Source organism: Grampus griseus (assembly GCF_964374135.1).
Source record: "Grampus griseus genome assembly, chromosome: 9".
In the NCBI taxonomy this organism is placed as follows: domain Eukaryota; kingdom Metazoa; phylum Chordata; class Mammalia; order Artiodactyla; family Delphinidae; genus Grampus; species Grampus griseus.
This window is the reverse complement of record NC_139003.1, coordinates 41,097,637-41,122,675: the sequence shown is the minus strand read 5'-3', so window position 1 is coordinate 41,122,675 and position 25,039 is coordinate 41,097,637. Positions and strand designations below refer to the sequence as shown.

General features: G+C 43.5%; 1 protein-coding gene across 2 annotated transcripts in view; it reads left to right on the top strand.

Annotated features, from left to right (window-relative positions):
* Nucleotides 1–1,977, top strand: part of EEPD1 (endonuclease/exonuclease/phosphatase family domain containing 1) — a 117,113-nt gene extending 115,136 nt beyond the window's left edge. For both annotated transcript variants that reach the window (XM_082662406.1, XM_082662407.1), the window contains one exon: nucleotides 1,239–1,977. In XM_082662406.1, coding sequence (XP_082518532.1) covers nucleotides 1,239–1,438 — 200 coding nt within the window. In that variant the 3' untranslated portion in view covers nucleotides 1,439–1,977. The remainder of the gene's footprint in view (nucleotides 1–1,238) is intronic.
* The last annotated feature ends 23,062 nt before the right edge of the window (nucleotides 1,978–25,039 follow it).

Genomic DNA, 25,039 nt, shown 5'->3' with positions numbered 1-25,039 from the left:
ACCAACGCTGAGGTCCCACTGTGAGACCCCAGCGTGCAGCCAAGACTTAGATCCTCAGGACTAGAATTTCCTGTTGGACGGTGTCAGGGGAGAATCCAAAGGGCGAAGAAAGTGGGTCTCAGAGGGAGTGATGGCTATCAAACTAGGCAAGGTGCAATTTGCAGAAACGCAATGCTGGCCAGACCAAGGCCATTGGCAGGTTGCCATGGGGCCCGGTGGGAGGGCAGTGCTGTCACCAAGGGAACTGGAGTGCCCGAGAGCGCGGGGCCGGGAGGAAGGTAGAGATCGTCTCATCTACCCCCTGCTCTTAAGTTGTAGAAGAAACCGAGGTGCAGGGAGGAGGTGCCACCATCATGGAACTGTCACCTGGGCAGGCACAGCTCACACCAGAGCCCAGGTCTGGATGCACTTAATGATCCGCGACAGTTCTCACTGAGGGCCGTGCCAGTGCTTCTAATTGCTCTGTCCTTGCTTTTGTGACTATTTCATTGTTTCTTTTTGTTTTTTGTTTTTTGTTTTTTCGGTACGCGGGCCTCTCACTGTTGTGGCCTCTCCCCTTGCGGAGCACAGGCTCCAGACGCGCAGGCTCAGCGGCCATGACTCACGGGCCCAGCCGCTCCGCGGCATGTGGGATCTTCCCGGACCGGGGCATGAACCCGTGTCCCCCGCATCAGCAGGCGGACTCTCAACCACTGCGCCACCAGGGAAGCCCTCATTGTTTCTTAAACGTACCTCCTGCTTCATGTATTTCTAAATCTTGACTTTAAAGATACCTTTACTTTCTCATAAACTTCTGTAACTTTCTCTTCTTTGCTCTTTTTGTAGAACTTCCTCCCCACGCCCCCACCCCCCTGCCCCAGTGTCTTTGCTTTGTGAAATAGGACCTTCACTTCGCTTTAGACATCTTTGCAGGGCATGTGTCCCTGTGTCAAACACTTAGCCTTGCCGGTCAGATTAGAAGTGGTGCATAGTGAGGCGGCGGCCCCCACACGTAGACCGACGGGTGTGCGACTGGGCAGGAGGCCTGGACCCGGGGTAGTTTCAGGGCCTACACGGTAAACCCTCACTTGTCTGGCGCATCCAATGGGCTGAAACAGCTCGTTTGCACAGACAAGCCGGCTGACTTGAGGGGTCTTGTCAGGCTTGCAGACATACAGCACTGGCCTCCAACCGCCAGCCTGTGACCTCCACCCTGTCCCCCATCCTGATTTCTGGGTCTGTCTTCCCTCTGCCTCCAGGCCACTGGGCTGTACTGAGAGAAGGCCTCACGAACCCTTGGATTCCAGATAACTGGTCCTGGGGCGGAGTGGCTTCTGAACACTGCCCCGTGCTCGGCGAGTTTTACACGGAGAAGGACTGGAACAGGAAGGAAGGCCCTCGGAATGGCAACGGGGTCACCCTGGAGCGAAGTGAAGCCAACATTAAGCACGAGCGATGATGACAGCAAATCAGTTTTCCACCCCCTGACCCCGGAGGCGACGAGTTTGCCCTTCCTGGTGAAGATGCAGATCCCGAACTGCCTGCCCTTTCGTCCTCGTTCTGACAGCGCCAGCGCCCGGGCCTTGACCCGCCTGCCTTCCTTGCAGATGCTTTTGGACTCTCATGGGGGAGGGAGCACGTCGGGCCCTCAAGGTGCTGGATGGTCAAATCAGAAGCCCATGGAGAACTGGAAAGCCTCTGACCTGCGGATGCTGCCAACCTCAGCCGCTGCCCTGGGCTGGCCACCCCGCTGCTTGGACCTCAGCTCGAAGGGAACAGCAGTGGAGGCTGCAGGCAGAGACGGAGACCTGCCCGGGCGACGCCGGGGGCTCCCGTTTCTGACCACCAGTCTGCGATGTGCTGGCTGCAAATTCCATGAAGCTTTTAAATTGAGCACTCTCCTCAAATGTTTTGAGTGATGATTTTTAGTTTTGTTTTGAAAAAATAAACAGATGAACCTGCCTGGCCTCAGCGAGAGCCTGGGGGTGGGTCCCCTGCTGTGTGTGTTTTGTGCCCCCTTCTGACGCCTCTGGGGGGGCTGTGGCCTGCAGGGCCCTGAACATGGTGAACCCCGGGAGCTCCTTTTACATCCCCACCTTGAGATCATGCAGACGCACCCGTCACACCCTCATTGACCCCCCGAGACCTCTGTAGAATCTTTAGATCGTCTCCTCCCTCCCATCCCATGCTTCATCCTCTGAGCCCTTTGCCGGACCGTCCGTTACTTTGAAGGACCATTTGTTCCTCCAGACACCGTGGGTTCCCTTGTGCTGGACGAGCGTTCCATCAGAACGATCTCCTTTCCTCCTTCCCCACCCACCCAGTTCCCCAGCCTATTCATTCTCTACCCAGAGCCTCCCTCCGCCGATCCCGAGGAATAGCTGTTGATTCTGGATCCGCAGGAAGCTAAGCCCCGGAGTGTCGAGGGAAGGAGGGTCCTTCTTTGTGAGGGGTGTCGGAGGGGGGGGCGCTGGAAGCGTGGGTTAACTGCCACCAGGCACCCTTTTCCTTTCCCAGGTTGGGTTCTCGCTTAGGTCCCCGTGAGACCAGGATTGTAATGCCGATTTCACAGCCGAAGAAACTGAGGCTTAGAGAGCTTCACCTCCTGAAGGTCACACAAGCAGTAAGTAAATAGACGGGATTCACACTCAGTCCAAAGCCCATGCACACATGTCAACCCTGTGCTGCCGACACTGACGTGTGAGAGTGTTAACCCAGTGAACGTGTGGCCCACCATCACCACCAGTGGGAACCCAGTGGCTTGTTGGGCCCAGGGCCGGATGGGCAGTCAAAGGGGCCCGTTGTCCATCAAAGGCCACCTTGGGGGCCACCTGGTTCCAAGGAGCATCACTGGTCGTGAGCACGGGGAGGAAGCCCCTTTCTGGGGCCTCTGCAGGTACCTGGGCATCAGCCACGCCCACTCCCAGGGCATCAGCCACGCCCACTCCCAGGGGGTGTCTCTTCAGTGGGAGGGTGAGCAGCGCCCGGAGGCCCGGAACCTGTGCTGGCTGAGCCTTGGCCGAGAGCAGCCGAGTTAGAATGAAAAGTCGTGGCGGGTAGGAAAGGGTGCTCCCCAGCTGAGCTGACCTTTTATGGTGCTTCATCTAAAGTTAAAAGCTCCACCTGCATTCACCAACCAGATGCCCCAAGTCCTTTTAACCAGATTTTTGCAGCAAAACTGCGGTAAGCAAAGGGCTTCTTAAGTAAGGAGAGAGGGAAAGAAATCCAGTTAAACAACCTTTGTGAAGGTCATTTGGTTTGAGCCAGAGGCTGGGGAGCTAAACTGCATCGGCCACACCTGCTATAATGGAGTTTGCACAGGACTTCTGCTTAGCCTTGACACAAACTCACACCACAGACACAGTGGGGGCACTTGTCACCCGAGGGCCCCAGGAGTTGGGTCATTGCTCGGTGGCCACAGGCCCAGGGTTTGGAACCAGCAGACCTGGCTGCTGAGACCCAGCTCTGCCAGGTCCAAGGTGCGGCCCCTGCAGGTTGTGCTTGTCTGGCTGAGTCCCAGGTTTCTAACCTATTAAACGAGGAAGAATCCCTCAGGGTTGCAGAGAATAAATAACATCTATAAAGTTCTTAGCATACTGTCTGACCACAGGGCACAACTCCAGGGGGAACCGTTCCCCAGGACACATGGTGAGAGCTCAATAAGCAGCAGCGTTTTTTTTTTAATTATTTTTTGTTTGTTTGTTTTTCGCGTACGCGGGCCTCTCACTGTTGTGGCCTGTCCTGTTGCAGAGCACAGGCTCCGGACGCGCAGGCTCAGCGGCCATGGCTCATGGGCCCAGCCGCTGTGCGGCATGTGGGATCTTCCCGGACCGGGTCACGAACCCGCGTCCCCTGCATCGGCAGGCGGACTCTCAACCACTGCACCACCAGGGAGGCCCTTTTTAATTATTTTAAATTATTTATTGTTTACATTTTATCCCCAGAGTTGCCCTAAACTGGAACATGAGCTTTGTGGTTTCCCAACAGTGTGTCATGGACTGTCCACTGGTCCAGCTGAGCTCTCAAAAAGAAAGATCCCCACCCAGTGGAGCCTGTCACGTGGACACTGGTCATCCGGCCTGCATTCCACTGAAAAAGACCCAAAGGCCCCGTAAGGGTCCAAGACTGCACCTCACGGTTCCCCCTGGTGGAGAAACTTGGTAGGACACCCAGTCAGTCATCTCTCGGGGACGGAACCTGTGATTTGTTCTATTTGAGTTGACAGGAGACGGCAGACTGACTCTGTCTTCCAGAAGGAGTAAAAGCCGGGCTCAGACGTGGCATCTTAAGTGGCATCATCGCTGGGCACACTTAGCCTTTGAAAGTCTCGATTGCCAGCCAGGCTGCGGAATGATGGAGCCTTTCCCTAGTAGAGCGTTAGGCTATGGAAGCAGCTGTCTGGTCCTCTGCTAGCACCTGGCCGCCTAGTCTCCTCCCTGCCTGGGCCTGTGAGCCTTTAGCCCAGAGGCGGGATTTTCATAAAACTCCCAGAATTAAAAGCTCAAGTTTTCCAGAAGCGTTAAGATTAATTAATAATCAGATGGTCTATCTCTTCCCTCTTCCCCTGCACAGTAAATACGAGAGGATTGAGCAGAGCTTAAAATCCAAAGAATACTTAAATTGACAAATTGTGGATAGTTGTTGAAGCTGGGTGATGGGAACATAGGAGTTCATGTCACTCTTCTTTCTACTTTTGTCTATGTTTGAAACGTTCCATGATTACAATGAAATAAATGCATAAATAATAAAAGACCCAAGCCCCCTCCCCCCCAAAAAAGACATTGTTCGAAGATTTACACTTTTTAACAGAATACATTTCCCTGTAGACCAGGTGTGCTGAAGTCCTCACAGCAGAAGTGGAAACACGTGAAGGAGATTAAGTCCTATAATGCTTTCTTTTTATGCCACTCCCTGAAGCAGCATTTTGCTAGGAAGGAGTCACTGAAGGTGATAGTGTTTCATTCTAGAATGGGGAAATTAAAATATATGTATTTGGAGGGTAAATTAGAAGTACCAGAGAGAAGAAAAGGATATTTAAAAGCCCTGGGGACTTCCCTGGTGGTACAGTGGTTAAGAATCCACCTGCCAATGCAAGGGACACAGGTTCAAGCCCTGGTCTGGGAAGATCCCACATGCCGTGGAGCAACTGAGCCCGTGCACCGAACTACTGAGCCTGCGCTCTAGAGCCCACGTGCCTAGAGCCTGTGCTCTGCAACAAGAGAAAAGCCACCACAATGAGAAGCCCGTGCACCACAACCAAGAGTAGCCCCCACTTGCTGCAACTAGAGAAAGCCCGTGTGCAGCAACGAAGACCCAATGCAGTCAAATATGAATAAAATAAATTTATATATATAAAAAAAGCCTTGGGCTGCTTTTAATTCATCACCCACCAGGCTGGGCCCTGGGGGTGGGTGGGGGAGGGGAAGGAAGACCCGTGCCTTCCAGGGTCACTCGGCCATGGTCCTGGGCTGTGTGTGTCTGCAGCGTGGCACCGCTGCAGCTGTAAGGACCTGGATGTGTGGGGTCCCCAGTATTCTCCATTCTCCTCTTGGTGAGCCTGGAAGGAGGCAGCAGGGTCTCCCTGGAAGGGGTAGCCCGCAGGGATCTGAGTGCTAGGCCATTGGGAAGCTCGCCTCTCTCTCTCCTGGCTCTGGGAAGCCTCTTGCAGAAGCCAGACAAAGCGATTCATTCCTGCATCTTCCATCTTGTAAGAAAACCATGGGCCCCTTAATAAAACAGAACCCTGAGCCCCCAGGCTGGTGATGCCTGGAGACCGTGCTCCGTGGGAGAGGGCCAGTCCCTTCCAGCCAGGCTGTCTGCCCAGTCTCCTTGCTGCTGCCCCCTGGCCTCAAGGCACTCACCTGGGAGTGCTCTCACCCACCACACAGGTGAGCAGGTAAACAGCCCTTACCAAAGGCGTAAGGAGGCAAAGAAACAAGCCAGGGAATCATAAACGAGCTTCCTCCTCTTCAGCTTGTGGGGGCAGGTGGGGGTCTCCCTGCCTCACCCCACCTGGAGAGGCCAGCAGCCCCTGCCCTTTAGGAGGACCCGTGGGTCAGTCCGGACACCCTGCAGGAAGTCCAGAGTGAGGACAGAGTGGGCACCACGAGGTCTCCTGCCCGTCGAAGGCTATCGTCCGAGTTCCCTCTACGGGCCTGCACCTGGTCCCTTTCCCGGTTGATAGGCCCGAGGAAGAGCTCCGCCCCACGCACAGGGGTGCGTGCTTAGCCTAATTGCCGCTGAAGGTGGGCAGGCGCAGAGGGGTGAAGGTGAGAAGCGTTCCTGAGGGCAGGAAGGAAGGAAGCGCCCGGAGGGGAACGGGCACTGCCTGTTTCCTGGGCGTCACACACCTGGCCGGGTGACCTCCACAGCTAACCTGAGGACATTCTTCAAGGATTCCAGGCCGATGCCATCGCCCCCACTTTACAGTAACCTACCTGGGCCTCACAGCTGGTAAGTGACAAAGTCGGGATTCCGACTCAGCTCTGTTTGACTCCAAAGGGCTTGTTCTTAAAGTTCTTTAAGGGAGAGGCTCATAATTAAGAATAAACACAGGAAAACTTGTACAGGAGAGATATAAAGTGCTATGTGAATCAGAGGAGTAGAGTATGTTTTCACCGGGCGGCAAATCCGAGGAGTCTTCCTGGGGAAGGTATCTCTGAGCTGGGACTTGAATGGGCAGGACTGGAGATGTGGAGGGAGAGTGGGAGATGGCATTCTGGGCAGGGGACTGAGGACAAGGTGTGGAGGAGGGAAGGGTTCAGTATAAGTCACTTTGGCAAGAGTTTGTGACGTGTGGTGGGGAGAAGACTAAATGGAACCCGAGGCCAGATCTTAAATGGCAGCTGGCTAAGGAGCTGGGAGGCTGTTCTGCAGACTTTGTGCAAAGCAGAGGAAGAGGCTGCAGCACTCGTGCACCGGGGAGCCTGGAAAGGAAAGTGCAGGTCATCATGCTGGTCCCTGGGGAAGGGATGAAGCCGGGAGTGGAACAGCGGTGGGCATGGAGGGGCGGGGACATTGGTCTTCCCCCGAGGAGCAGGCCCCTGGAACACTTCCAGGGTGAGCCGGAGGCCCAGCAAGTTTGTGGGAACTGGTGCGAGGAGAGGAAGGGAAGCTCTGGGAGGGATTGAGAGCTCAGCTGTAATGGGTGTTATAGGCCCCGACTCCTGTTTAAATCCATCTGAAACTTATTATTGGTGTGACTTTGGGCAAGTTACTTGACCTCCCCTGAGCCTCAGTTTCCATATCTGAAAAATGGGGTATTTCTACCTACCTCGTAATATTGTCATAAAGATGAAATGAAATATTGGATGAATGTGGCAAGCCTCCTCCCCATCACCGTCATCATCTGTGGTGGCCAAGCTTCTCTGGGAGATGGCAGCATTCGGGGAGCTCCCAGGCCACTTCTCTGTGCCCAGATACAGTGGCAGCCCTCAGCCAAGCACGAGGAGGCCCCTTTGCGTGAACAACACCGTAAAGATGGACGTGAGTTCAGACGCCAGGGCCTGCCCAAGAGTGGGAGCGCGGGGAGACCCAGCCACCGCTGAGAAGCAGGCCACGGGCCTAAAAGTGGAGGTGGGAGGACCCTCTCTGGGGAGGAGTTTGCTGGGCATAAAATAAGCCACCCGTGGGGATGGGGGGATGACCTTGACTTTCAGGGTCAAACCTCACGAGGCAGCTTTCACCTGGCACTTTCGGTTCTGAGGCGCTTAATGGTGCCGGCTTAGCAAGCTGAGCTCCCATCAGTAGTCGGTGGTGGAAGATGGGCTCGCCTACATGCCCTGCTGCCTCTATGATGATGAATTATGTAATTAAACGATTCTTGTTGCTGGTGGGGAGCGTGAGGACTCAGGTTTTACTGTGATAAGGAGTGCAGTTGGCCTAGGACGCGTCAAGGCAGATAAGGAGGCCTGTGGAAAACAAGTGACCTTGACAGGCGGGGAGTGAGGGAGGGTTGGGGGGTGCGGGGGGCTAATGCCAAAGGGACAGGCCCGGGAGCACTTCCTGCAGCCTCCTGCTCTCTAGAAACTGCTTGGGAGGCTGAGTAGCCAACTGACCTGGCAGTTGCCCCAGCAGCACACAGACCAAGGAAAGCAGGTGGCAGAGGGCCGGAGTGGCCAGGCCCCCAGTCACTGCAGGCCGGGGCCTGGGCGCAGTGCGACACAGCAAGGACGAGCTTCGAAGGCAGAGGTGAGGTGTGGTCTGGGGCACCCCGGGGGCTCCATTCCTCCCTTCACCCCAGGGTAGGGACTGGAGGGGACACACTGTCTTCTCAGATCTGGGTGCCCAGGGGGTCAGGTTGGGCTTGGGAGCGTGGGAAGTCTCTCCGTGAGAGCAGTGACATCCACGGGCTAAACAACAGCAGGAAAAGGGCCCTGCCTCGTCCCCAGAGAGCTCGGTCCTAGTGCGCAGGTGGTCCCAGGTAGCCTGGGCAGGACGGAGACAGAGGAGAGAGAGAAAAGGCCCCAGAAGAGATTCCCCACCTGCTGGCATTCCCTTGCCTTGGGCACACAGGGCAGGCTGCAGTTGGGGCCTTTGGTTCTGGGGTGCCTAATAGTGTCTGCTTAGCAAGCCGAGCTCCCATCAATAGTCAGTGATGGAAGAGGGGCTCTCCGAAGCACCCTGCTGCCTCCATTGTGATGAATTATGTAATGAAATGATTTTTGTTGCTGGTGGGGAGCGTTAAGGACTCAGGTTTTACTGTGATGATGAATGAAGGCAATTGGCCGGCGTTGTGTGATTGCATCAGAACCGGCTGCTTTGGACTGAGCCCAAGTCTGCAGCTGGAGGAGAGTGTCAGGCCAGTGGGCCCAGGCCCACTGTGTATCCTGTGCTAATTTCTTCGCTCTGAGTTCAGAGATGTCTGAAGTGGCATTTTTATTTATTTATTTACTTATTTGGTTTTTTAATTTTAAATGTTTATTTTATATTGGAGTATAGTTGATTTACAATGTTGTGTTAGTTTCAGGTGTATAGCAAAGTGATTCAGTTATACATATACATGTATCTATTCTTTTTCAAATTCTTTTCCCATTTAGGTTATAAAATATTGAGTAGAGTTCCCTGTGCTATACAGTAGATCCTTGTTACTTTGTCTATTTTATATATAGTCATGTGAATGTCAATCCCAAACTCCTAACTTATCCCTCCCCACCTCCACCTTTCCCCTTTGGTAGCCATAAGTTTGTTTTTAAAGAGTCTGTTTCTGTTTTGTAAATAAGGTCATTTGTATTATCTTTTTAGATTCCACATATAAGTGATATCATATATTTGTCTTTGACACTTCACTTAGTATGATAATCTCTAGGTTCATCCATGTTGCTGCAAATGGCATTATTTCATTCTTCTTAATGGCTGAGTAATATTCCATTGTATATATGTACCAGATCTTCTTTATCCATTCCTCTGTCAATGGACATTTAAGTTGCTTCCATGTTTTGGCTATTGTAAACAGTGCTGCAATGAACATTGGGGGGCATGTATCCTTTCAGACCATGTTTCTTTCTGGATATATGCCCAGGAGTGGGATTGCACGATCATACGGTAGCTCTATTTTCAGTTTTTTAAGGAACCTCTGTACTGTTCTCCATAGTGGCTGCACCAATTTACATTCCCACCAACAGTGTAGGAGGGTTCCCTTTTCTCCACACTCTCTCCAGCATTTATTGTTTGTAGACTTTTTGATGATGGCCATTCTGACTGGTATGAGGTGATATCTCATTGTAGTTTTGATTTGCATTTCTCTAATAATTAGGGATGTTGAACATCTTTTCATGTGCCTCTTGGCCACTTGTATGTCTTCTTAGGAGAAATGTCTATTTAGGTCTTCTGCCCATTTTTTGATTGGGTTGTTTGTTTTGATATTGAGCTGTTTGTAAATTTGGAGATTAATCCTTTGTCAGTCGCATCGTTTGCAAATATTTTCTCCCATTCTGTGGGTTGTCTTTTCATCTTGTTTATGGTTTCCTTTGCTGTGCAAAACCTTTTGAGTTTCATTAGGTCCCATTTGTTTATTTTTGTTTTTATTTCCACTACTCTAGGAGACGGATCAAAAAACGATGTGGCTGTGATTTATGTCAGAGTGTTCTGCCTATGTTTTCCTCTAAGAATTTTATATTGATAGTATCCAGTCTTACATTTAGATCTTTAATCACATTGGAACTGTGAAGTGGCATTTTTAAACAGAGATTCCTGGGATGGCTTCACCTCTTAGCCAACAGGGCACCATCCCTGTTCTGTGCTTCAAGGAATCCTATGAATTTTCTACACTATAAAATTCCCCCCATTCACTGACTCTAAAAGCCCAGGCACAGGGAGTCAAGAAAGGCCAAGACGAGGCCCAGCTCCAACCACAGACTTGCTGGGCCCTGGGGGGCCACTTGTGAACTGCATTTCCCAGGCCCTCAGTTTCTATCCTGCTCTAAAGTGTTACATCTTACTGAGCTATCACACAAGGAGCATTTCTCTCCTAGGCAGTGGGGCTCCCACTTCAGTGCATGGAAGTATCTCCCTAGGAGCTCGCTGGCATGCAGGTTCCTCAGCCCTGACTGTGAGAGTCTGATGCTGGAACGCCGATTAGGTCTGCCTGTGGTCCAGCTGGGTTGATGAAGGTGCCCCGAGACACACACTTTGAGAAATACCGACGTGGAGGGGACTTCGTTTAAACAGAGTGCCGAGAAATGTGGCTGAACCCACTATAAATAATACCCCAAGACAGAGGTGGGGTGACTGAAGCTTCAAGAAATGCACTAGTTTATAAGAATTTTAGTGTGGCTTTCACCGACTAGGTAAGGGATTCCTTCAGCAGGGGTGATAACTACCTGGATCTATGAAGGAGATCAACAGGGTGCTCAACACATGAAGGGTCAAAGGTGACAAACGGCAGGAGAGCCACTGTGACGGTGACTGTTTTATCAAGAGTCTGAGTCCTTGGCTTGCTGTCCCAGTGGAGCTGGCAGTGAGGATCTTTCATTACTTTAATTACCAAACACAAGACCAGCTTTCAAAGACTGATGTTGGGTAAATCCTTATTATTTATAGAAGGGGTAAGCAACTGGAGCTCTAGGAATTTTTCTGAACTTTTCTTCCAAATTTTTCTGAACGTATCATTCTTCATTTGCTTATCCAAGTCCACATTACCAGAGGTTGTTTTAGAAGTCCAGTCTTTTCCTATGTATCTCACAGAGGGGTCTTATGCACCTGCTGGCAAGCAGCCGTCACACTGAGTGGTTTTGGTGCTGAGGCCAGCTGGTGCAGTGAGTGCCTGGGAGGACCGGCCCCCCAGCCTTCACAGGCAGCTTCCAGCTGGACTCTGAAGCCAAGGGCCCTGCTTCTCATCGGAAGCATACAGATGTGCACGTTCTCAAAGCATAGAATTGTCCCTGACAAATCTAGTCACACATCTAACCCCGAAACACCTCAGATGTTTCCCAAAGGCTCTCAGGAATCCCAGTTTATAGGAGATCTGTTTACCTGGCGAATGGGGTGAGAGGGGGCTAGACCTCTGTGTGATTTCCAGTATTTTATTTGAAGATAACCAACAAGTTTAAAGGGTCTGAAGGCTGCATTGTCAGTGGGTGTCTTGGGTCTGGGACAAAACCTGAAGACCCACAGAGCTGTTGTGTATCAAAGCAAGACGGTGTTAAGATGAGAAGTCATCAGTTCCCTAGACTCACCTGTGTGTGATCCAGAAACAATGGGGACCCCAGGTTGTAGGCCATTGTTAGCTGCTGAGCTGAGAAATCTCTTTGGCCAGAGGATCTGGTGTCTTTTCTCTCTCATTTCTCTAAAAGGAAAACACTGGTTTTCCTGAGAAGTATCTTAGGTAATTATGTTAGGAAGCTGTGGTAAGATAAAATAGCATCTGAATATCAAATTGCTCTCATTTCACATAGATATTGCTTATTTGAAATAGACACGTTAAAACGTTATTGAAGATCTCTCTCAAGACTGTAAATAGTATATACTTTAGCATAGAATAGACTCTGTATACAGAGTCTGTATTTTGCTTTTCAGCCCAACTCATCTCAAGGAATTTTATGACAAACTTGTCAGTGAGTGATTTAAATTGGACAAAGAGGAAACAGATTTTGGAACAGGCCTGCAGGACACTTCAGAAGGCTCAAGCCTTCTCTTGAGCTCTTTAAAGTGACATGAAAATTTTTCCTAGAAAAGTTATGTTTGCTTAAAATCAGAGTGTATAGGGTGTAGCTCCAAGGGTCAATCAGCGAGATTAATCATCTTGAGGGCCTCCAGCCTGAGAAAAGAAAAAGTTGCAAGAGAAGGGGAAAGGAAGAGCTTGTGGTCCCTCTGCTGGACAGTTGTGGAGTGGCACCCAGAAATTCATGCCAGAACTCTTTCTGGTGCTCAAATAGCTCACCATCAAGAGAACTAGATCTTCCAACACAAAAAAGAGCTACTGTTCTACTAAATCCAAGGGCAGTTTACATGTAAAATCCAAGCTACATAATTAACTAGGAAAATACTGTAAATATTGATAGAGGTTATTTTTAAAAGGCAAGAAAACCAAATATCTGATTTATCTAAATTTTAGAGTTTACTCCTTAGGTCATCACGTATTTGCTGCTCTTAAGAACTTTGATATATATGGTGTTGGGACTTTTTCACATTTAGCTCATCCCCGTGTCAGAAAAAAATCTCCAGAGCTTTACAATCTCTTGAAATTGTCACCCACTGAAATTCTACTTTTAAAAAAATTGAAATATAGCTGACATACAATATTATGTTCATTTCAGGTATGCTACATAGCAATTTGATATTTGCATACATTATGAAATGATCACCTCAGTAAGTCTAGTCCCCATACAAAGTTATTACAATATTACTGACCATATTCTTTATGCTGTATATTACATCCCTATGGCTTATTTATTTTACAACTGGAGGTTTGTATCAATACCTCTTAATCCCCTTAACCTATTTCACCCACTCCCCCAACCCCATGCCCTCTGACACCACCCATTTGTTCTCTATATGAGTCTATTTTCATTTTTTTTTATTTGCTTTGTTTTTTAGATTCTGCATATTGGTGAGATCATACAGTATATGTGTCTTTGTCTGTCTGACTTATTTCACTTAGCATAATACCCTCTAGTTCCATCCATGTTGTTGTAAATGGCCAGATTTCCATTTTTCCAAGGCTGGATAACATTCCATTGCATATATATACCACATCTTTTTTATCCATTCATTTATTGATGGACACTTACATTGCGTCCATATCTTGGCTATTGTAAATAATGCTGCAATGAACATTGGGTGCATATATCTTTTCAAATTAATGTTTTTGTTTTCTTTGGGTAAATACCCAGAAGTGATATTCCTGGATCATATGGCAGTTCTATTTTTAATTTTTTTTTAGAAAACTCCATACTGTTTTCCATAGTGGCTGCATCAATTTACAATCCCACCAACAGTACAGGAGGGTTCCCTTTTCTGTACATCCTTGACACTGCTTGTTATTTTTGTCTTTTTCATAATAGCCATTCTGACAGGTGTGAGGCATAACTCACTGTGGTTTTGATTTGCATTTCCCTGATGATTAGTGATGTTGAACATCTTTTTATGTGTCTTTGGCCATTTGTATGTCGTCTTTGGAAAAAATGTCTGTTCAGTTCCTCTGACCATTTTTTTAATTGGGTTTTTTTTTAATGTTGAGTTGTATGATTTCTTTGTATATTTTGGATATTAACTTTTTATCAAATACATTGTCTGCAAATATCTTCTCCCATTTGGTAGACTGCCTTTTAAAAAATTTATTTATTTATTTATTTATTTATTTATGGCTGTGTTGGGTCTCATTGCTGCACGCAGGCTTTCTCTAGTTGCGGTGAGCGGGGGCTACTCTTCATTGCAGTGCGTGGGCTTCTCATTGCAGTGGCTTCTCTTGATGTGGAGCACAGGCTGTAGGTGTGCGGGCTTCAGTAGTTGTGGTTTGCAGGCTCTAGAGAGCAGCCTCAGTAGTTGTGGCGCATGGGCTTAGTTACTCTGCAGCATGTGGGATCTTCCTGGACCAGGGCTCGAACCCATGTCCCCTGCATTGGCAGGTGGATTCTTAACAACTGAGCCACCAGGGAAGTCCCTGCCTTTTTGTTTTGTTGATAGTTTCCTTTGCTGTGCAAAAGCTTTTTACTTTGATGTAGTCCCATTTAGTTATTTTTGCTTTTGTTTCTCTTGATGGAGACAGATCCAAAAAAAAATATTGCTAAGACCAACGTCAAAGAGCGTACTGCCTATGTTTTCTTCTAGTGGTTTTATGGTTTCAGGTCTTACATATAATTCTTTAATCTATTTTGAGTTTATTTTTGTATATAGTGTGAGTAGTCCAGTTTCATTCTTTTGCATGTAGCTGTGCAGGTTTTCCAACACCATTTATTCAAGAGGCTGTCTTTACCCCATTGTATATTCTTGCCTCCTTTGTCATAGATTAATTGGCCATGTAAGCCTGGGTTTGTTTCTGGGCTCTCTATTCCATTGATCTCTATGTTGTTTTTTCCTGCCACTACCATGCTATTTTGATCACTATAGATTTGTAATATAATTGGAAATTAGGGAGTCTTATGCCTCTAGTTTTGGTCTTCTTTAAGATTGTTTTAGCTATTTGGGGTCTTTGTGTTTCCATACAAATTTTAGAATTATTTGTTCTAGTTCTGTGAAAAATGCCATTGGTATTCTGATAAGGATTACATTGAATCTGTAGATTGCCTTGGGTAGTATAATCATTTTAACAATATTAATTCTTCCAATCCATTTATGTCATCTTCAGTTTCTTTCATCAATGTTTTATAGTTTTCCAAGTCTTTTACCTTCTTGGTTAGATTTATTCCTAGATGTTGTTTTCTTTTTGATGCAATTATAAACGGGATTGTTTTCTTAATTTCTTTTCTCTATTGTTTACTAGTGTATAGAAATGCAACAGATTTCTGTGTATTAATTTTATATTCTAAAACTTTACTGTAAATATTAGTTTTAACAGTTTTTTGATGGCTTTAGGATTTTCTGTATATAGTATCATGTCATGTGCAATCTACAAACAGTGACAGTTTTACTTCTTTTCAATTTGGATTCCTTCTGATTATTTTTCTTGTCTGATTACTATGGCTAGGACTTCCAATACTACGTTGAGCAAAAGTGGTGAGAGTGACCATCTTTGTCTTGCTCCTGATCTTAGAGGAAATGCTTTCAGCTTTTCATATTGAATATGATGTTGGCTGTGGATTTGTCATATATGGCCTTAATATGTTGAGGTATGTTCCTTCTATACTCTGTAGTTGAGTTTTTATCATGAAGGGATGTTGAAATTTGTCAAAAGCTTTCTCTGTATCTATTGAGATAATGCTATGATTTTCATTCTTCAGTTTGTTAATATGGTATATCACATTGATCGATTCATGGATGTTGAACCATCCTTGCATCCCTGGGATAAATCCCACTTGATCATGGTATGATCCTTTCAATGTGCTATTAAATTTGGTTTGCTAATAATTTTTTGAGAATTTTTGCATTTATATTCATCACAGTAGTGGCCTGTAGTTTTCTCTGTAATGCTGGCCTCGTAGAATGAGTTTGGAAATGTTCCCTCTTCTTCAATTCTATGGAACAGTGTGAGGAGAAGTGGCATTATTTTTTCTTTAAATGTTTGGTAGATTTCATCAGGGAAACCATCTGGTCCTAGGCTTTTCTTTGTTAGAGTTTTGATTACTAATTCAATCTCCTTACTTAGTATTGGTCTGTTTAGATTCTCCATTTCTTTCTTATTCAGTCTTGGTAGCTTGTGTGTTTCTAGGAATTTATCCATTTCTTATAGGTTACCCAATTTGTTGGTGTATTATTGTTCATGGTAGTCTAAAATTATCCTTTGTATTTCTGTGGTATCAGTTGTAATATCGTTTTCATGTCTGGGTTTGATTTTTTTTCTTAGTCTAGCTAAAGGTTTGATTTCTTCTTTAACCCACTGGTTGTTCAGAAGCATGTTGTTTAATTTCCACATATTTGTGAATTTTCCAGTTTTCCCCTCGTTATTGATTTCTAGTTCGTACCATTTTGGTCAGAAAAGCTATTTGGTATTATCTCAATCTTCTTAAAGTTTCTAAGACTTTGTGATATGAACTCTATCATGGAGAATGTTCTGTATGCACTTGAGAAGAATGTGTATTCTGCTTTTGGATAGAATGTTCTGTATTTGTGTTATGTAAATTTTGTCCAAAGTATAGTTCAAGTACATTTCCTTATTGATTTTCTGTCTGGATGACCTACCCATTGTTGAAAGTGGGATACTGGAAGTCCCCAACTATTATGGTATTGTTGTCTATTTCTCTCGTCAAATCTATTAGTATTTAATATATTTGGGTGTTCCAATGTTGGATACACATGATTGTTATATTCTCTTGAATTGACCTCTTTATCATTATATAGTGACCTTGTCTCCTGCTACAATTTTGGCTTAAAGTCTATTTTGTCTAATATAAGCATAGTTACCCCTGCTCTTTTTGGTTTCCACTTACATGAAATATCTTTTTCCATCTCTTCACTTTGAGCCTATGTGTGACCTTAAAGCTGGAGTGAGTCTCTTGTAGGCAACATATGGTTGGGTCTTGTTTTTTACCCATCCAGCCACTCTGTGCCTTTTGTTTGAAGAATTTAATCTGTTTACATTCTGAGTCATTATTGATATGAAAGAATTTATTAATGCCATCTTACTGTTTTCTAGAAGCTTTGTAGTTCCCTTGTTCCTTTCTCCCTCTCTTGGTGCCTTCCTTTGTGAATTGATGATTTTCCATAGTGATCTGCTTTGATTCCCTTCTCCTTATCTTTTGTGAATCTACTGTAGGTTTTTGCTTTGTGGTTATCATGTTTACATAAAACATCTTATAGATATAAAAGTCTATTTATGCTGATAACTTCAACTGCATACAAAACCTCTATCCTTTAACTCCTTCCACTTTTACATTTTTGATGTCACAATTTACCTCTTTTTATGTTGCGTATTTATTAACAAATTATTGTAGTTAGTTATTTTAATACTCTTGTCCTTTAACCTTTGTACTAGGGTTATGTGATTAACACACCACCATATTACAATATTAGAATATTCTAAATTTGGCTATATGTTTACTTTTACTAGTATGTTACTAATTAGTGTCCTTTCATTTCAGCTTGAAGAACTCCTTTCAGCATTTATATTATTGAATTTTGTATCTTCTAGATACAAGTCCCTTATCAGATTCATGACTTAAAAACTTTTCTTCTATTCTGTGGGTCATATGTTCACTTTTTTGATGGTATTCTTTTATGAACAGGAGTACTTAACTTATTTTTTCTAATCACCCTTTCATATTAATTATAGATGTTTCCTTATTTTAGGGTTTTTTTAAATTTAACTTTTATTTTATATTGGGGTATAGTTGATTGACAATGTTGTTTTAGTTTCAGGTGTACAGCAAAGTGATTCAGTTATACATATGCATATATCCATTCTTTTTCCATATAGGTTATTATAGAATATTGAGTAGAGTTCCCTGTGCTATACAGTAGATCCTTGTTGATTATTTTATGTATAGTAGTATGTATATGTTAATCCCCCAAATTCCTAATTTATCCCTCCCCTCCACCTTTCCCCTTTGATAACCAGAAATTTGTTTTCTAAGTGTGTGAGTCTCTTTCTGTTTTGTAAATAAGGTTATTTGTATCATCTTTTTAGGTTCCACATATAAGGAATATCATATATTTGTCTTTCTTTGACTTATTTCATTTATTATGATAACCTCGAGGTCCATCCATGTTGCTGCAAATGGCATTATTTCATTCTTTTTTAGGGCTGAATGATATTTCATTGTATATATGTATCACATCGTCTTTACCCATTCCTCTGTCAGTGGATATTTAGGTTGCTCCCATGTCTTGACTATTGTAAATAGTACTGCAATGAACATTGGGGTGCATGTATATTTTTGAATTATGGTTTTCTCTGGATATATGCCCAGGAGTGGGATTGCTGGATCATATGGCAACTCAATTTTTAGTTTTTTAAGGAACCTCCATATTGTTCTCCATAGTGGTTCTACCAATTTACATTGCCACCCACAGTGTAGATTTTCTCCACACTCTCTCCAGCATTTATTGTTTGTAGACTTTTTGATGATGGCCATTCTGACTGGTGTGAGGTGATATCTCATTTTAGTTTTGATTTGCATTTCTCTAATAATTAGCGATCTTGAGCATCTCTTCATGTGCCTCTTGGCCATATGTATGTCTTCTTTGGAGAAATGTCTATTTAGGTCTTCTGCCCATTTTTGGATTGGGTTGTTTGCTTTTTTTTTGATATTGAGCTGCATGAGCTGTTTGTAAATTTTGGAGATTAATCTATCAGTTGCATCATTTGCAAATATTTTCTCCCATTCTGTGGGTTGTCTTTTTGTTTATGGTTTCCTTTGATGTGCAAAAGCCTTTAAGTTTAATTAGATCCCATTTGTTTATTTTTGTGTTTATTTCCATTACTATAGGAGATAGATCAAAAAAGATATTGCTGTGATTTATGTCAAAGAGTGTCCTGCCTATGTTTTCCTCTAAGAGTTTTTATAGTGTCAGGTCTTACATTTAGGTCTTTAATCCATTTTGAGTTTATTTTTGTGTATGGTGTTAGAAAATGTTCTAATTTCATTCTTTTACGTGTGACTGTCCAGCTTTCCCAGCACCAATTATTGAAGATGGTATTTTCTCCATTGTATAGTCTTGCCTCCTTTGTCATAGATTAATTGACTGTGTGTGGGTTTATTTCTGGGGTTTCTATGCTGTTCCATTGATCTATATTTCTATTTTTGTGTCGTACCATACTATTTTGATTAATGTAGCTTTGTAGTATAGTCTGAAATCAGGGAGCCTAATTCCTCCGGCTCCATTTTTCTTTCTCGGGATTGCTTTAGCTCTTTGGGGTCTTCTGTGTTGCCATACAAGTTAAAAATTTTTTTTTGTTCTAGTTCTGATAAAAATGTTATTGGCAATTTGATAGAGATCATATTGAATCTGTAGATTAGCTAGTGTAGTATAGTCATTTTGACAATATTGATTCTTCCAATCCAAGAACATGATATATCCTTCCATCTGTTTGTGCCATCTTCGATTTCTTTCATCAGCATCTTATAGTTTTCAGAGTACAGGCCTTTTGCCTCTTTAGGTAGGTTTATTCCTAGGTATTTTATTCTTTTTGATGCGATGGTAAATGGGATTGTTTCCTTAATTTCTTTTTCTGATCTTTTCATTGTTAGTGTATAGAAATTCAGGAGATTTCTTTGTATTAATTTTTTTATCCTGCAACCTTAACAAATTCATTGATGAGCTCTAGTAGTTTTCTGGTAGCATCTTTAGGATTTTCTATGCATAGTATCATGTCATCTGCAAATGGTGACAGTTTTTCTTCTTTTCCAATTTGGTTTCCTTTTATTTGTTTTTCTTCTCTGATTGCCGTGGCTAGGACTTCCAAAACTATGTTGTGTAAAAGTGGTGAGAGTGGACATCCTTGTCTTTTTCCTGATCTTAGAGGAAATGCTTTCAGCTCATTAAGTATGATGTTAGCTGTGGGTTTGTCATATATGGTCTTTATTATGTTGAGGTAGGTTCCCTCTATGCCCACTCTCTGGAGGGTTTTTATAAATCGGTGCTGAATTTTGTCAAAATCTTTTGCTGCTTTTGAGATGATCAGATGGTTCTTATTCTTCAACTTGATGTGGTGTAATACACTGATTTTTGGATATTGAAAAATCCTTGCATCCCTGAGATAAATCCCAGTTGATCATGTTGTATGATCCTTTTAATGTATTGTTGGATTCGGTTTCCTAGTATTTTGTTGAGGATTTTCGCGTCTAAGTTCATCAGTGATATTGGCCTGTAATTTTCTTTTTTTTGTGGTTTATCTTTGTCTGGTTTTGGTATTAGGGTGATGGTGGCCTCATAGAATGAATTTGGGAGTGTTCTTTCCTCTGCAATTTTTTGGAATAGTTTGAGAAGGACAGGTGTTGACTGTTCTCTAAATGTCTGATCAAATTCACCTGTGAAGCCATCTGGTCCTGTACTTGTGTTTGTTGGAATCTTTTAAATCACAGTTTCAATTTCAGTACTTGTGATTTGTCTGTTCATATTTTCTATTCCTTCCTGGTGCAATCTTGGAAAGTTGTACCCTTCTAAGAATTTGTCCATTTCTTCTATATTGGTATATAGTTGCTTGTAGTAATCTTTTATCATCCTTTGTATTTCTGTGGTGTCCACTGTAACATGTTTTTCATTTCTAATTTTATTGATTTGACCCTTCTCTTTTTTGAGTCTGGCTAAAGGTTTCTCAATTTTATTTATCTTTTCAAAGAACCAGCTCTTAGTTTCATTGATCTTTTCTATTGTTTTCTTCATCTCTATTTCATTTATTTCTGCTCTGATGTTTATGATTTCTTTCCTTCTACTAACTTTGGGTTTTGTTTTTTCTTCTTTCTTTAGTTGCTTTCGGTGTAAGTTTCAGTTGTTTGAGATTCTTCTTGTTTCCTGAGGTAAAATTGTATTGCTATAAACTTCCTCTTATAACTGCTTTTGCTGCATCTGATAGGTTTTGGATCATCGTGCTTTCATTTTCATTTGTCTCTAGGTATTTTTTGGTTTTGTCTTTGATTTCTTCAGCGACCCATTGGTTGTTTAGTAGCATACTGTTTAGCCTCCACGTGTTTGTGACTTTTACATTTTTCTTCTCGTGTAGTTGATTTCTAATCTCATAGTATTGTGGTCAGAAAAGATGCTTGATATGATTTTAATTTTCTAAAATTTACCAAGGCTTGCTTTCTGGCCCCCAGCACGTGACCTATCCTGGAGAATGTTCTGTGTGCTCTTGAGAAGAATGTGTATTCTGCTGCTTTTGGATGAAATGTTCTATAAATATCAATTACATTCATCTGGTCTAATGTGTCATTTAAGGCCTTTTTTTCCTTTTGGATTTTCTGTCTGGGTGATCTGTCCATTGATGTAAGTGGGATGCTGAAGTCCCCCACTATTATTCTCTTACTGTGAATTTTTTCCTTTAATGTCTGTTAACATTTGCCTTATGTATTGAGTTGCTCCTGTGTTGCCTGCATATATATTTACAATTGTTATATCTTCTTCTTGGATTGGTCCCTTGATCGTTATGTAGTGTCCTTCTTTGTCTCTTGTAACAGTCTTTAAAGTCTATTTTGTCTGATATGAGTATTGCTACTCCAGCTTTCTTTTGATTTCCATTTACATGGAATACTTTTTTCCATCCCCTCACTTTCATCTGTATGTGTCTCTAGATCTGAAGTGGGTGTATCCATTCAGCCACTCTGTCTTTTGGTTGGAGCATTTAATCTATTTACATTTGAGGTAATTTATCAATATGTATGTTTTTACTGCAATTTTGTTAATTGTCTTGGGTTTGTTTTTGTAGGTCTTTTTTCTTCCCTTCCTCTTTCATTCTCTTGTGATTTGATGACTATCTTCAGTGTTGTGTTTGGATAGCTTTTTCTTTTTTGTGTGTGTATCTACTGTTGGTTTCTGGTTTGTGGTTACCATGAGATGTAGCAGCCTATATATAAAGAAGATTATTTTAAGTTGCTGGCCTTTTAATTTCAAATGCATTTCCAATATCCCACATTTTTATTCTCCTCTACCCACGATTGCTGGTTTTGATATATTTGTGTGTGGACAAATATGTATGCTTACTTTTACTGGTGAGCTTTACCATTCATAATTTTGTTTCTAGTTGTGGCCTTTTCTTTTTATTTTTTGCTGCATTGGGTCTTTGTTGCTGTATATGGGATTTCTCTAGTTGTGGCGAGCAGGGGCTACTCTTCATTGCGGTGCACAGGCTGTAGGCACGTAGTCTTCAGTAGTTGTGGCATACAGGCTCATTAGTTGTGGCACACGGGCTTAGTTGGTCCACAGCATGTGCGATCTTCTTGGACCAGGCATCGAACTAGTGTCCCCTGCATTGGCAGGAGGATTCTTAACCACTGCACCATCAGGGAAGTCCGCTGTGGCCTGTTCTTTTCTGCCTAGAGAAGTTCCTTTAGCATTTGTTGTAAGGCTGGTTTGGTGGTGCTGAATTCTCTCAGCTTTTGCTTGTCTGTAAAGCTTTTGATTTCTCTGTCAAATATGAACTAGAGCCTTGCTGGATATTCTTGGTTGTAGGTTTTCCCCTTCATCACTTTAAATATATCATGCCACTCCCATCTGGCCTGCAGTTTCTGCTAAAAAACCATATGGGGACTCCCTGGTATGCTTTTATTGCTGTTCCCTTGTTGCTTTTAATATTTTCTCTTTGCCATTAATTTTTATCATTTTGATTAATGTGTGTTTTGGCATGTTCCTCCTTGGGTTTATCCTGTAAGGGACTCTCTGCACTTCCTGGACTTGTTTCCTTTCCCATGTTAGGGAAGTTTTTAAGTTACTATCTCTTCAAATATTTTCTCAGGCCCTTTCTCTCTCTCTTCTCTTTCTGGGACCCCTATAATGTGAATGTTGGTGTGTTTAATGTTGTCTCAGTGGTCTCTTAGACTGTCCTTTCTTTTCATTCTTTATTCTGTTCCACAGCAGTGATTTCCACCAATCTGTCTTCCAGTTCACTTATTCTTCTGCCTCATTTATTTTGCTATTAATTCCTTCTAGTGTATTTTTCATTTCAGTTATTGTATTGTTCACCTGTTTGTTCTTTAAATCTTCTAGCCCTTTGTTAAACATTTCTTGTATCTTCTCAGTCTGTGCTTCCACTCTTTCTCTAAGATCTTGGATCAACTTTACTATCATTACTCTGAATTCTTATTCAGGCAGATTGCCTATCTCCACTTCACCTAGTTGTTTCTGGGGTTTTACATTGTTCCTTCATCTGGACCATATTTCTTTGCCATCTCATTTTGTTGAACTTTGTTTGTGGTCTCCATCTCAGGCTACAGGTTTGTAGTTCCTCTTGCTTCTGCTGCCTGTCCCCTCGTGGGTGAGGTTGTTCTGGGGGTTTGTGCAGGCTTCCTGGTGGGAGGGACTGGTGGGTGGAGCTGGGTCTTGTACCTCTGGTGGGCAGGGCCACTTCAAGGGGGTGTGTTTAGAGGCAGCTGTGGACTCATGACTTTAGACAGGCTGCCTGCTATAGGTGGGGCTGTGTTCCCACTCTGTTGGTTGTTTGACCTGAGGTGGCCCAGCACTGAAGCCTACAGGCTGTTGGGTAGGGCCAGGTCTCACTGCCAAAATGGCAACCTCTGGGAGAGCTCACACTGATGAATACTCCCTGGGGCCTCCACCACCAGTGTCTTTACCCCCACAGTGAGCCGCAGCTGAACCTGCCTCCCCAGGAGACTCTCCAAGACCTACAGGTGGGTCTGGCCCAGGCTCCTATGGAGTCACTACTTTGCGGTGGTTCCCAGTGCTCATGATACCTTGTGTGTGTGTGCTCCCCAAGAGTGCAGTCTCTGTTTCCCTCAGTCCTGTGGAGCTCCTGCACTCAAGCCCCGCTGGCCTTCAAAGCCAAATGCTCTGTGAGCTCCTCCTCCTGATGCCAGACCCCAGGCTGGGGCTCAGAACTCTCAGTCCTGTGGGAGAGCCCCTGTGATATAATTATTTTCCTGTGTGTGTCGCCTACCTGGCAGGTATGGGATTTGGTATCACAAAAGTGCCCCTCCTACCATCTCATTGTGGTTTTGTCTTTGGACGTAGAGTACCTTTTTGGTAGGTTCCAGTTTTTTCGTCTATGGTTGTTCATCAGTTAGTTGTGATTTTGGTGTTTTTGTGATAGGAGGTGAGTTCAAGTTCTTCTACTCTGCCATCTTGTCTCCTCCTTCAAGAGTATTTAATTTAAAAAATGTCCAGTTTTTTCTTCTTGGCTTGTGATTTTGGTTCTAAGGTATGTAACTAACTGGAAATAGCAGTGCATGCAGAATTATTTATACAGTAGTAATCTATTGTTGTAAAAAATGATGAAGGATGAGGAGGAGATATATATACATATATTTGTGTTTGCCTGTGTATGCACAAACTGATAAGTTTTATAAGAAACTGAAAATAGTAGTTATCTCTGGTGGAAGAGAACAGGGATGGGAGCCACAGGTGGGAAGCCACAGGTGTATCATTTTATTTCATTTATTAATATGAAATTTTAAAAATTTCAAAATGCAGTGATTAAATCTAGAATTCTGCTAACACACTGAATAAAACAATAAACATGAACTCAAAAATGCAAGAAAGATTTAAAGACCATATGTGCATATAGTAAAGTCAAATAAAAATAGTATGGAGTAAAAGTGAGTTTCTTACTTCAATGTCACCACTCTTACCTGTATCTCATGTAGCCTACCAGAGATGTTCTGTGACTATACAAGTGTACATGTACATACACATACCATCCCCCCACCCTTTTAAAAAATCAAATAGAAACTGACTTCAAACACCATTCTGAAACATGCTTTTTACTTAACAATAGATTTTGGAGATTGTTCTACAATGATGTAGAATCTAAATCAATATGTACAGGCCTACTTTATTTTTAAATAGGCTATATAGTTTTAACATATAAATATGTCATCTAACTAGTTCCTTGCTAATGAATTTTAAGGTTGCTTCCACTCTATTTTTACCACAATGTTGCAGTGCAAAGATACATATCTTTGCACAAAGATATATGTGTACATATATTTTTGCATATGTGTGCAATGTATATATGATGAATAAGTGTGTGATAGTGTGTGTGTACTTACTTTGAAATTGTTGGGTTAAGGATATATATGCTTTTAACATTTTCATGTATTTCCTAATAGAGCTCTAAAATCAACTTATCAAAAACATCCTTTTGAGATTGTGCTTGGAAGCACCTCTTGGAAGGCAGATCTAGTGGTAATGAACTCTCTCAGCTTTAGTCTGTGTGGGCAAGTCTTTATCTCTCCTTCATTTCTGATGGAAAACTTTGCCAGAGTATTCTTGGTTGGCAGTTTTCTCTCAGCACTTTGAATATATCACCCCACTGCCTCCTGGCCTGTAAGGTTTTCACTGAGAAATCTGCTAATAA